Source organism: Tenrec ecaudatus, chromosome 7, assembly GCF_050624435.1.
Source record: "Tenrec ecaudatus isolate mTenEca1 chromosome 7, mTenEca1.hap1, whole genome shotgun sequence".
NCBI lineage: Eukaryota > Metazoa > Chordata > Mammalia > Afrosoricida > Tenrecidae > Tenrec > Tenrec ecaudatus.
This window is the reverse complement of record NC_134536.1, coordinates 98,042,301-98,054,415: the sequence shown is the minus strand read 5'-3', so window position 1 is coordinate 98,054,415 and position 12,115 is coordinate 98,042,301. Positions and strand designations below refer to the sequence as shown.

The 12,115-nt window shown below is 37.3% G+C and overlaps 1 protein-coding gene across 2 annotated transcripts in view; it reads left to right on the top strand.

The window, feature by feature from the left end:
* The window catches only part of MYO6 (myosin VI), a 172,449-nt gene that overhangs the window by 108,334 nt on the left and 52,000 nt on the right, over nt 1-12,115 (top strand). For both annotated transcript variants that reach the window (XM_075554867.1, XM_075554868.1), the window contains 4 exons: nt 1,190-1,370; nt 5,252-5,396; nt 7,754-7,911; nt 9,339-9,430. In XM_075554867.1, the coding sequence (XP_075410982.1) occupies nt 1,190-1,370; nt 5,252-5,396; nt 7,754-7,911; nt 9,339-9,430 (576 nt within the window). The remainder of the gene's footprint in view (nt 1-1,189; nt 1,371-5,251; nt 5,397-7,753; nt 7,912-9,338; nt 9,431-12,115) is intronic.

Here is a 12,115-nt window from a genome sequence, read left to right as displayed (position 1 = left end):
TGAGAGAATGCAGTATTCTTAGTCTTCACAATAGCAATGTGTTTATTACATTTGATTTAAACAATTTTAATGAAGCACTCAATTGGGAGACTAAAAATTCTGCATGATATGATGTGCTTTCTTTTAAATCTGCCTGCATGTGGTTGTTTCCTTTGCTTCTTTGCAGAATGAAATTGATTTCACTACGTAGACATTTTCCAGAAATTTTGAACAAGCATAATTGAACATTAAAAATATTGCAGAAAGATAATTACAACTTCACATGGGAAGCCATTGAGCTTTTTGGAAAATTTTCCTGTAAGGTTCTTAATGGCCAGTTGATTTTGTTATCTAAAGGTTCACTGTACTGCTTCACTCAGAAATTCTGGAAGATTCCTAGTTTCATCTTGTATCCAGTACCTTATATGTTCCTCTTTCTGGTTTTTGTAGACTTGACTGCCTTCTCTTTTTCCTAGTTTGCTACAAGTTCAACAAATGTGTACTTTGAGTATATTCTTTTAGGAAGAAGTACAAAAAAACCTCCATACTATTAATTTTCTGAAATGCTTTCAGTCATTATATAAATTCTTGTAACTTTGGGTCAGCTCTGATCAAGAGCAACCTTATGTACAACAGAATAGAATGCATAAATTATCCTTGAAATAAGCATAATGATTATTAATACATATTTTTAAAAAGTATTCTCAGTCTGAAAACATTCTGTCAACCACCTACTATCAGCCTGTTTCTTGGTGCAGCCGATGACAATTAACCTGAAGGCCATGCAGTGCTAAGTGTCTAATGTAAATACATTTATACTAGTTTTTTACCTCATTTCTTTTTGATCTGTGGATTCGGCTGTTTTAACTGATGATATTCTCTTTAATTCCACTCAGTTTATATCTTTATGGAATATCTTAGTGTTAAAATATCTTAGGGTTGAAATTATAATTCAATTGGAAAACATCCCATTGATTTTTTTTAACGGAAATTGTTATTGAGGTAGTTGTGGATTCACATACAGTGGTAAGAAATAATGTAGAGAAACCTCATAATACTTACTTGGTCATTCACCTTTTGATTGTTATTTAGAATACTACATTTTTTGCCATAGAAAATCTTTCATTTTGCATGTGCTAAGTAGCGCACTAGGAAGTGTGTTCTATTGGAGTTATAGAAACAAGTTGATAGGTGACCTTTTGTTTGGTAGCATCTTAAGGCGGGCGCCTTGAAAGACCCTCTGCTAGACGACCACGGGGATTTCATTCGGATGTGCACAGCCATGAAGAAGATCGGTCTGGGTGATGAAGAGAAGCTTGATCTATTTCGAGTAGTAGCTGGTGTCCTGCACCTGGGAAATATTGATTTTGAGGAAGCCGGCAGCACTTCAGGTTGACTTTTGATTTTGTTGTATAAACGGCATAAAATTACAGAGAAATTTCATTATTTTTTGGTCATATGTAATTGGATATGTTTACATGCAGGTTTGTTAATACATACCTTGAGGTTCCTAGACTATCAGGTGTTGTTTGATGAATCTTCCAAATGAGGGATACTTGGTTACCTGTCATTCTGGGCACTGTTCTGAACAAATCAATGATATTCAACCTCATATTTTTGGAAGGACAAGTCACTTTGTTATTGGTTCCTGTTGCGTCAAGTTTTGAATCCATGGATCCTATGTGACACAGCAGAACTGCCCTACAGGGTTTTGTTGGCTGCAAATGTTATGAAGCAGTTTACCTTTATTTCTCCCTTGGAGCTGCTGAATGAATTTAAACTAGCTTTTGGTTAACAGCTGAGCTTCTAAAAATTTTCAACGCACATCATTATGTTTTCTCTATAATTAAAGATGTTAATTCTCTATCATTTACTAATATATAGTTGATATTTTTCAACTTTGCTGGTTTGAATTTAGATAAATTAATGGCAATTGAACATATATTGGCATGTATGCCTATATTCTTTACTAATGGTAAATGTTAATATATTGTGCTTCGTGCAAATGAAAAAGGATATTTTTATGGCCGGATGATAGCAACTTGTCAGCCTCAGCATACATAAACAGTAAGACATTTTGCGTCATCCTGTAACTGATCCATGAGTGTGTGGGACTGAGTTACATATAGGTAAGTTTGTTTTGGACACAACCATACCCATTCTTATATGTAGGAGAGTAAGATTTAACAAGTATTGCTACTAAAGTTTTAGTTTTCACATGCATGGGCTATTCCAAACAAAACGTATTTAAACGTGGCGCTGGGATTGGTGAATGGCTACAGATAAGATGTCTCAGTAATGCGCTTGTATTAGTTTCACCACAGTGTCTGCAAGGGGAAAAGGGACTCAATCCAAACAGCGGCCTCCAAGGGAGTCTGCTGGGCCAGTTAACTTCAATGCAGAGGGATCAGCTCAGTAGGTTGTGCCTTTTGGGGATTCCAAGCGCGTTGTCTTGGTAGATTTTCCCAAAGGCCAGACAGTACGATCGTGGGGTTTTATTATGAAGGTTAAAAGAAAATAGAAACCCCGCTAGTGAGTCAATAGCAGGGAAGTTGCCCAGAAGCCTCCCCATCACAACCAGGTACCTGCTCCTTCGTGAAGGCTAGCAAGGGTGGGCCTGTTAGATTATCTTTGGGAAAGCTCATGCCATCTACCCGCCTGTCCCAATCTTGACCTCCTTAGGTTGGTTTTTGTTCCCCACTCTGAAAGAACACTTAGAAGGAACATGATTTGATCTTCCTCAAGAATATCAGAACTGCCATTTTGATGTGGTGCACAATCAAAGAGCACAGAAGTCCATCAGGAAGGGGTGGAGCAGTGAAAGCATCGCCTGCAGAAGTGTGTGGAGCCAGATGGAGGATGCCGGGAGAAGCAGTCACATCACATTCTGAGACTTGTGTTTAATACAATGTTCATGGTTTTGGACTTGCTTGTACATACTAATCAGTACACGGGCTTCATTTTCCTTTCCTTTTTGTTGGTGTCCAGCACATTTGTGCACTTATTGCCCTTAACATTCTCGAAACATTTGCTTTCTTCTTGAGCCCCTGGCATCAGCTCCTCATTTTCCCCTCCTCCCGGCCCCCTCCTTCAGGAACCCTTGATAATTTATAAATAATTATTAGTTCGTCAGTTTTTCAACAGTTTTATTGGCACATCATTCCCATGCATTCAATTCACTGGCCTAGTCACACCAAGAGGGGCTGCGCAATCACCCCACAAGCAGGTGAAGGAGATTTTCTTTCTTCTTGTATTCACTTTTATTAGCTCCCCATTTCCCATCACCACCCTCTGCCGGACCCACAGGGGACACGGTCTAGTTACTCTCTCGATGGGTTTCTTATCCCCGATTTCATATACAGAAAAGCACTAACCAACAAACCAAACTCACAAGAAGAGCAAAGTAAAACAGATGAAATCCCAATAGAAAGAACGCGGAAAAAAATTAAAAACTAGAACAAACTTAAATGGGTCATAAGGGCAATCAAATGATAGGATGCCAACTGCCTCTGTATTTTAACCTAACTGCATCTGTAACAGTCTGCTTTCCAACCATGTGTGCTGCACATTAACAAGGGTAGTCACAGCCCAGTCAGTGCTTGGATGTGAATATCACCCCCCAGAGGCCCTCCGAGCCTTACGTCCTTCAAATATAAAATAATCCACGAGGAGTGCTTTTAGTGCATAGCTGTACCTGGCACGAGTTATGCTTATTGTTAATGGGCCCAAGAAAAATGGAAATGATGATTTTAAAAAATAGGTCTCCTATGTGCCAGACCATTCATATATTTTATTTCATTTAAAGATCATGATAAGCAAAGAAGTTTGAACCTGTGAAAAAGGAAATACTGTGTGTGGTTAATCTGTGAAACGTAAATGTGAGCCAGGATTTATCATAAGTTACAGTAATTCTGGAGCATGTGTTAATTGTCCCTTTGCCCCAGATCACTGAAGCTCCCTGAGAGTTCTGATTCATGAATGGGAAGATTGAAATGGAGAGATTTAGTTACTGTCAGGTTTAGTTACCTGTGCTGCTGAAAAATGAATATCTCAGACCCAACCGTGTAGTGGCTACAAGAGTCTCAGTCTCTTCCCTTGTAACGCGGCGATCACAAGAGTTTCTACTTGTTCTTGAAAAGAGGAACAAATAAATATTTGTGAGGAGCTTTGGATACTAATATCTGACACACAGTACTAACACTGTAAGAGTTTTAAGTGATAATTAGAATAAGATCTCATGGTCTATTTCTTCTATCTTACTGATTTGTCATAGTGAAGGTTCCCATTGTGATTTTCACATATTCTTCGCAGTTTTTGAGTTAGCCAGTATTGAAATAAAGTATTTACTTAAATATTGACTTTAAAAATATTTGTATGATGGCAACATGTATATCAATATGCATGATTCATACAATTGTATGGATTAGTATAAGAGCTGGAAGATCCCATTAAAATTACCTTAATTGTAGAATGTAAAGTATGTTTATATATTATTAGCAGTAATAATATAGGAATAGTAATTATGTTTTATGTAGTTCTTACTGTGTATCAGGCACTATTTATTGTATGCCAGGCAAACACTTTGCATATGTTAACTTACTCAAAATTATAACAACCTTATAAATGAGATATTATTAGTGTCCCCAGTTTATAGATGAGAAAAGTCAAGCACTAAAAGTGATAGAGTCCTATCAACTGGCTAAAAGTGAGGTAGGAAACTGTCTTCCTATAAAATTGTTTTCTAACAGTCTTATAAATAGAAATTGATAGAGTTATGATGAACAGGTAGTAATAATTGCCCGCTGCTTACCCTCTCCCTTCATCTCTAAGCAACACAAATACCTACATACGTCCACACATGCATAGACACAAATTCTTATCCAAGTGAACATATTAAAACTTATTTTACTTTTGACACAACATTTTTCTTTGAAGGTTTGGAGACTTACCAATTTTAATAGGACATTATGTCTCTATATATTTAATATATGTCACAAAGACTAATTCATCAGTGCATTTTGCTTACAGGATCATCATAATGAAATGCTGTCAGGTTAGTATTGACGGACTTGTTCTACATGAAGGCTTTGAGGTGACCTTGACATTCTGCATGTCTGGCAAGGGTGGTGAAAAAGTGAGGTGAAACCAAGAATTTACATACACGATAGTTTTATATAAATAAAGTGTAATTAAAAAAGGGGCTTTAAAATGATATGCAAATGTTTATTGATGTAAAATTATTAAGTTAGTGTATTCATTAATATGTCCTTAGGTGGTTGTAATCTGAAGAATAAATCCACTCAGTCATTGGAGCATTGTGCTGAGTTACTGGGTTTGGACCAAGACGACCTTCGTGTGAGCTTAACCACGAGAGTCATGCTTACGACAGCAGGGGGCACCAAAGGAACAGTTATAAAGTAAGTTCCTCAACTCATTAGAAATGCTGTGTGCTCTTTGTCGCGGAGTTGAATCTTAAAGTTGGGCTGTGTGCATAATTCATTCTTTTTATTATAATCTTATAAATCCCTCTGGGTAGATGAAAATTCTGTGCTTCTCATGTAATAAAATACCTTATAAATAGATGGGGATTTTCATAGCTACTAAATTGTTCTTTGAAGATACAAACTTTAAATTTATAAGCTAAAAAAGAGGTTTACTTTTATAGAACTATTAAAATATGACTTAATTGTATAATTCAAGATTTGCTGTATGCTTTAGATCATTTTACTTTAGGAGTGTATTTCCATGCAAACAAAAGGTGCATGTACTATGTAAAAGTGATGTTAAACACCTAGCAAATGGAATTTCCCCATACCTTTAGGATTATTGAGAGAAAACTGCAATGACAAGAGAATGCGGGCATAGCTACAGATAAACATCAACAACCAGCCACTTCTAGATTGTGTCTCGGTATATGCCATGTATTTGGTTCAGTGTCATATTTTAATTCCCTTTTGCTTTTGTCACTGGAAATTAAGATATTATTTGAATTATTATGCTGAGACACGATAAAATTTTCAGCTCCTACATCGCTTGCTAAATAAGACTGGTTGTGGATTCTAGAGGAGACCTGGTTGCATAGTGGTTATGCATTGGCCTGCAATCTTCATGGTTGGCAGTTCAAAACCACCAGAAGCTCTGCAGGAGCAAGACTAGGCTTTCTACTCCCTTAAAGCGTCCTACTCGTGGAAGCCGACAGGGCGTAACCATGAGTCAGTGTTGACTTGATGGCAGTGAGTCGGTGGGTTTTAGTGACATATTTCTGTAACTTTCCCAACAAATTAAAACAAGATGGATTAAAAAGAATGTTTAAGCCAGTTGTTATTGACTTGAGCCCAATTCGTGGGTCCTAGTGGGTCCTAGAGTAGAACTATGAACCATAAGAATACCGTAGTGCCAACGTTTCTGAAAATCTTAGCAAAGTATTCTTAGTCTGATTCTTTGCTAATCCTTAGTTATTTATTTTTACTATAAAGAAAAACCTGGCCAGGCGGATATAGAGCAGCACCACATAGTTGCTCAGAGGCCTGGTGAGTGACCCATAAAGGTTTTATGCAGGCCTTGGGGGATCGCTTCTGCTACTTGCCCTTTGTGCCCAAACATTTCTTTCTGGGGCTTAGGTATGGGTATGAGGTGTCCACAGGGGGTTCACTTTGAGAAAGGGTTCTCCTGTGGGAAGTTTTAGTTCTCAGACCCCACTATTGAGAAAGGATTCAAGAGTCACACTGACCTGGATGACTTCAAGGAACCTTTGAAATGTATTGTTTTCTGGTATTCCTGTGATACCCCACGCATCCCTTTCCAACAGCTTTTAGCACAGTGTTTGGGAATTTTCCTTGATGCCCCTCTCCCATCCTAAGACTGTAGTTTTCTGAAGGGGAGAGGCTGCGTCTGAATATGCAGCATCAAGTACTGGCACACTGTGGTTACTTAGTATCACATAATAGAGGTGGATAATTCACATTTTAAGATGTAACCTCCCCCAATATAAACAAGTTACCATTTTAAAATAACCCCCAGTTAAGTATAATTTCTTTTGTATTTATGGAAAATCAAAAGGAAGACCATTATCTGAGTAACTTTTTATGTATCTAGCTTGCATAAATAAAAAACTCACTACTATTGAGTCAATGCTGACTCATAGTGACCCTGCAGGAGAGGGTCGAACTTCCCCTGCGGGTTTTCAATGTTGTAACTGTTTATGAGAGTAGAAAGCCCTGTGTTTCTCCTGAGGAGTTTTGAACTGCGGACCTTTAGGATAGAAGCACAACTCGTAATCACTCTGCCCAGTGCTCTGTAGGGAAGTGTAAATTAAGGTTCGAAAGGGTTTTTTTTTTTCAGGCCCAAAGTTCTTATAACCAATAATATATCTATATTTATAATTTAGGTGATAGTTTTTTTAAAAGGAGTCTGGTGGTGCTAACCATAGGGTTGGCGGTTCAAACCCATAAGCCACGCAGGATGAAGACAAGGCTGCCTGTTTGTAAAGATGGACAGTCTCAGAAACCTAAAGGAGCCATTTTTTTCTGCGTGTAGAGTCTCTGAGTTGGCATGAACTCAGTGGCAGTGGACTGAGATGATATTTTAATTTAATAGCATGCAGTTCATTTAGTTCTTCTCTTACAGTTTCTCAGAGTCTCATTTATGCTTATTTACACGTGATTCAGGTACCTTTGTATTTCGTTGTTTATAGTGATTGTGCTTAGGTGTCAGGCATCCTTTTCACAAAACCGCACAGCAAAGCATTCTCACTGGTGTCATGTTCCTGTACTAGGGTGCCCTTGAAAGTGGAGCAAGCCAACAATGCCCGCGATGCTTTGGCAAAGACAGTCTACAGCCATCTCTTTGATCATGTGGTGAACAGAGTAAATCAGTGCTTCCCTTTTGAAACATCATCCTATTTTATTGGAGTTCTAGATATTGCTGGATTTGGTGAGTATAACTGTGACTTTGTATTTGTTCAATAAATTTTCATTTGGTTTTCCACATTATTGTAAAATAAAATACTAAAAAGTGAGCTTGTCTCTCTTGTAATACTTTTTACCTAATATACTTTAAGCTGTACACACAAACGTACATTTCATAATATAGTTTAAATAAGAAGCTGATGCTTTTTGAAAAATTCATGGTATGTTTTGGTCACACTAATGCTAAAATTAAACACGGTTATTGAAATTACTGTCATAAAGGGATGGCTCCAAACTCTTAATACAAATGAGTAAAGTAAGCTCTTGAGTGCTACTCAAACTCATAATTAAGTCACGAGCATTTTTAATATACTTTCTGATGTGCTTTGAAAAATTGTGCAGAAAGTACAGAGTGTTCTCATTTGCATGAATGTGATATTTGCCTAGTATGTAAAGCTGGGTGTAGGCTGACCTTGATTATAAGCCAACCTGATTATTTTGTATAAAATTTGTAGCTTTAATTGTGAAAAAATAGGTATTTCAAATTAATTTTATACCAGATGAAGACCAAAATAAATAATATCTGAGATCACCTTTGAAGTTGTGCAACCTGACCTGCAATGCGTTTCTTACATCTCAGTGTCGCTGCTTTCTTCTGAAAGGCTTGTAAAATCTCCAAAATAAATCTGACTTTGGGGACCAATTTTGAGTTGGGCTTTATTGTTTCATTGGCTGTGGAGGAGTGGCATCTTACTCCTTTGTGATTTATTTGCCTTTGTCTAAGGAAGGTGTCTGTATTCACATTTTAGGAGGGGCAGAGTTTTTGTTTGCCAGTCTAATTCATTGGGTGCTTTAGATTTCATAGTAAACCTCTTGTTTGAATGCAGAGGCGCACCTGTGACTGAATGAGGATTTCACAGTCCTCAGACATTTGTTTCCTGATCTGTGCCGTTTAATGTAGTACACACAGAGACACAAAAAAAGTTAGACCTCGAATGAGCTTAGAGTTTATCTAGTACACTTTCTTAATTTTAGCAATTAGTATCCATAGATTGGATACATAAAATATTAGATCCAATAGCAAAAATATTTCAAAGCTCCTATATTTTAAGCCTTTTTTTGTTTTAATTAACCTGGAGTACTCTAATAATTCCTGCTTTAAAAATTATGCTAAAAGTGGTTTATCTCTAGCATACTTTGCCATAAGATATTAAGATATTCCGTATGACACAAACGTTTTTTGTCAATTGAAACAAGGTATTTTAATATTACTTTAATTCTTAACAAAAGTCAAGTTTTGAAATAAGTATCTGTGTAGCATAGAACAGTTACATTTATTTATTTTTACCTAATATTCAATTAAGCATTGACGTATTAAATTTCTATCCTGCAGGGAATTTGAGTAGGAAGTTGCCCTAGTGATGACTCTTGCTTCTGGTTTTATATTTTCAGAGTACTTTGAACATAACAGTTTTGAACAATTTTGCATCAACTATTGCAATGAAAAACTTCAACAGTTTTTTAATGAAAGGATTCTGAAGGAGGTAATTGCCATTATATTTAAGAATTATATTAAGCAACTTAAAATTTCAAGGCCCAGAGGTGTGCCCCTTGCCTGGTGACCCAGGTCATCACTAAAGTCTTGCTGCTGCTCAGGCACATTGGCCTCAATTCGGGCATTGCTGGACCTCTGGGCTCCAGTCCTTGCTAGATGCTTCGTCAGAAGCCAGGAACATCCATTGCTTCTTAGTAGTGATTTTTATCAAGCTTAATTTTGCTGTCTCTTTTTCTAATTCTGTTGTCTATTTCTAAGCAGCTTTGTACTCTCATTATTGCCCTTCTGACAAGTCTCTCTGCTTCTGCCCACTCGACATGCTCTCTCTGGTAGCAAACCCTCCAGCCAGGAGTTTTGATGGGCTGTGGAGCGTTTGGCTTGGGCATGTCTCCAGTCCGATAAAGAACTGTCTGCTCCTTAGTAAATTACTGTGCACATGGCGGGCACTCAAAATCCCAAGTCGAATAAAGCTACTTTATGTTTATCTAAAGAGTACAAAAGTGCAAGTCTGTCAAGTTGATTTTGCCTCAGGTGATTTGTTGTTAGTCTCTCTACTTTTTCCTTTGATCGTTCACACCTGCAGTGCTTCCTACCAGGACCCTTGAGCTTGCCTCATTTGTACTTTTGGAGATAAGTTTTACTGAATGAAGACACAAGAATTAAATGAATTTCAGAGGTCTTCAAGCCTTGCATTTTCTTTACAGAAGAAACCCAGTTCTCTGTACATGCTGCCATTTACAAGGTCACAGGAGTCTGAGCTTATACTCATGGCTGCTGGCCAACAAGACTGCTCCTTTCTGTGTTCTAACTGCTGTCTTCCAGAATTCTGTTGGTCTATATGGTTGCAGGAATGTGAGATATCTCTTTCCTATTCCAGCTTCCCTCCCCCATCCTTAGTGTCTCATTGTTTATGGGCTTCCTGCACTATTCTAAGTTTGTACACTTTACTTATATAACCAGCTACATTAGGACGACTTATGGCAGTCCCATGTATATCAGAAGGACGGTCCTCCACTAGGTTTCACATGCCTGGCTTTTTAGAAACAAGAGTATATTTCAAAAGTCCATGTAGGTGGACTTGAACCGCCAAACTTTTGTTAACTTCTTACACCGTTGGGTCTCCTTTACGTATATAATGTTGTCATTAGTTGCTGTCAAGTTAATTCCAACTCTAGATAGAGCTGCTTAATAGTGTTTTCACAGCTGTAACTTTTCAGAAGCATATTGCCAGGCTTGTTGTTTGAGGTGGCTTTAGTGGATGGGTTTGAACCATTAACCTTACAACTGGTAGTTGAGAGCATAACTATTTGTGCCACAGAGAAAATCTTTCTTATATAGTATACTCACTGCCATCGTGTCAATTCTGACTTATAGTGACCCTATAGGACAGGGTAGAACTGCCCCTCTGGCTTTCCAAGACAGTATCTTTTTATGGGAATAGAAAGTCCCATCTTTATCTTGCAGAACGACTAGCGGGTTTGAACTGCATACCTTGCAGTTACCAGCCTAGTGCTTCTCTAACAACACCATGGCTTTTCTGAGCGAGATATTTTCCCTAAAAATATTTCATCTAACTGCATTCGTTCTTCAGTTACCATGAGATGTTTTACGCGCATCCTTTCTGCTTAGCAATCTCTAACCTTTGCCTTTCACATAAAACCTAGTGAGAGGTTGTATTTACAAAGAAGAACTGTATTAGAGGGAACCGTGTCTTGATTTATGTTTATTTTCTATTATAGTCTTAAATATGTACATTTTAAATTCAGGATTGGATTTAACTGGACAGTACCCTCTAGAAAGACAGAAATGTTTTCAACAATCAGAGATTGTTAAAACACACATTAATCTAAGCCCATTGCATGTCATATCTATCAATGGTTATGTGTGTATGTATATATTTAATGAAGATATTAGACATATTAAATATAGGGACTCAATTTTGGTTCATACATCATTTTTCCAAATTACATTTATTTCCAAATGATATGTACTTTGTATATTCTTTGGTATGTACTTGTATATTCTGTCACACACATAGAGTTGCTGTGAGTCAGCACCTAATGACACCATTGTCTATCAGCATGAAGGTCTGGGAAAGCAAACCGCTCTTTACTTGATTTGGGTGTCTTGCTACAGACGGTCAGAATCGACACTAGCCAATTTTTGAAAATAGGGCTACTGGGACATGTAAGAGATACTTTCAAAAGGAAGCTTCCTTTAAAATATATATATATATATATATATATATATATATATATATATATATATATATATATATATATATATACTTTAAAGATTGATTAAATTAAGTTCCTGTGTTCCCTTGAAAATTCCATGGGTCAGAAAACTACAGTCCTGGGGGTCACATCTGGCTAGCCACCTCTTTTGCAAATAAATTTTTATTTCTTTGTTTACTATTATCTGTGATTCCTTTCACCCAGTGACACAGTACAGCAATTTGGTAGAGACTGTATGATCTTCCAACTGATGGTATTTACTATCTGGCCCTGACACATAGTCTGTTTTACTGAGAAGTCCCCCAACTTTAACATTGCAAAGGATATTTCAAAGTCATGGTTTTGGAGTTTGAGTGGTTATCAGTAGGGTTCTCTGTGTTGATCACTGCTCTGGAAACTTCAAGAAAAGTGCTTATCTTTAAGATAAATGTCTGTTA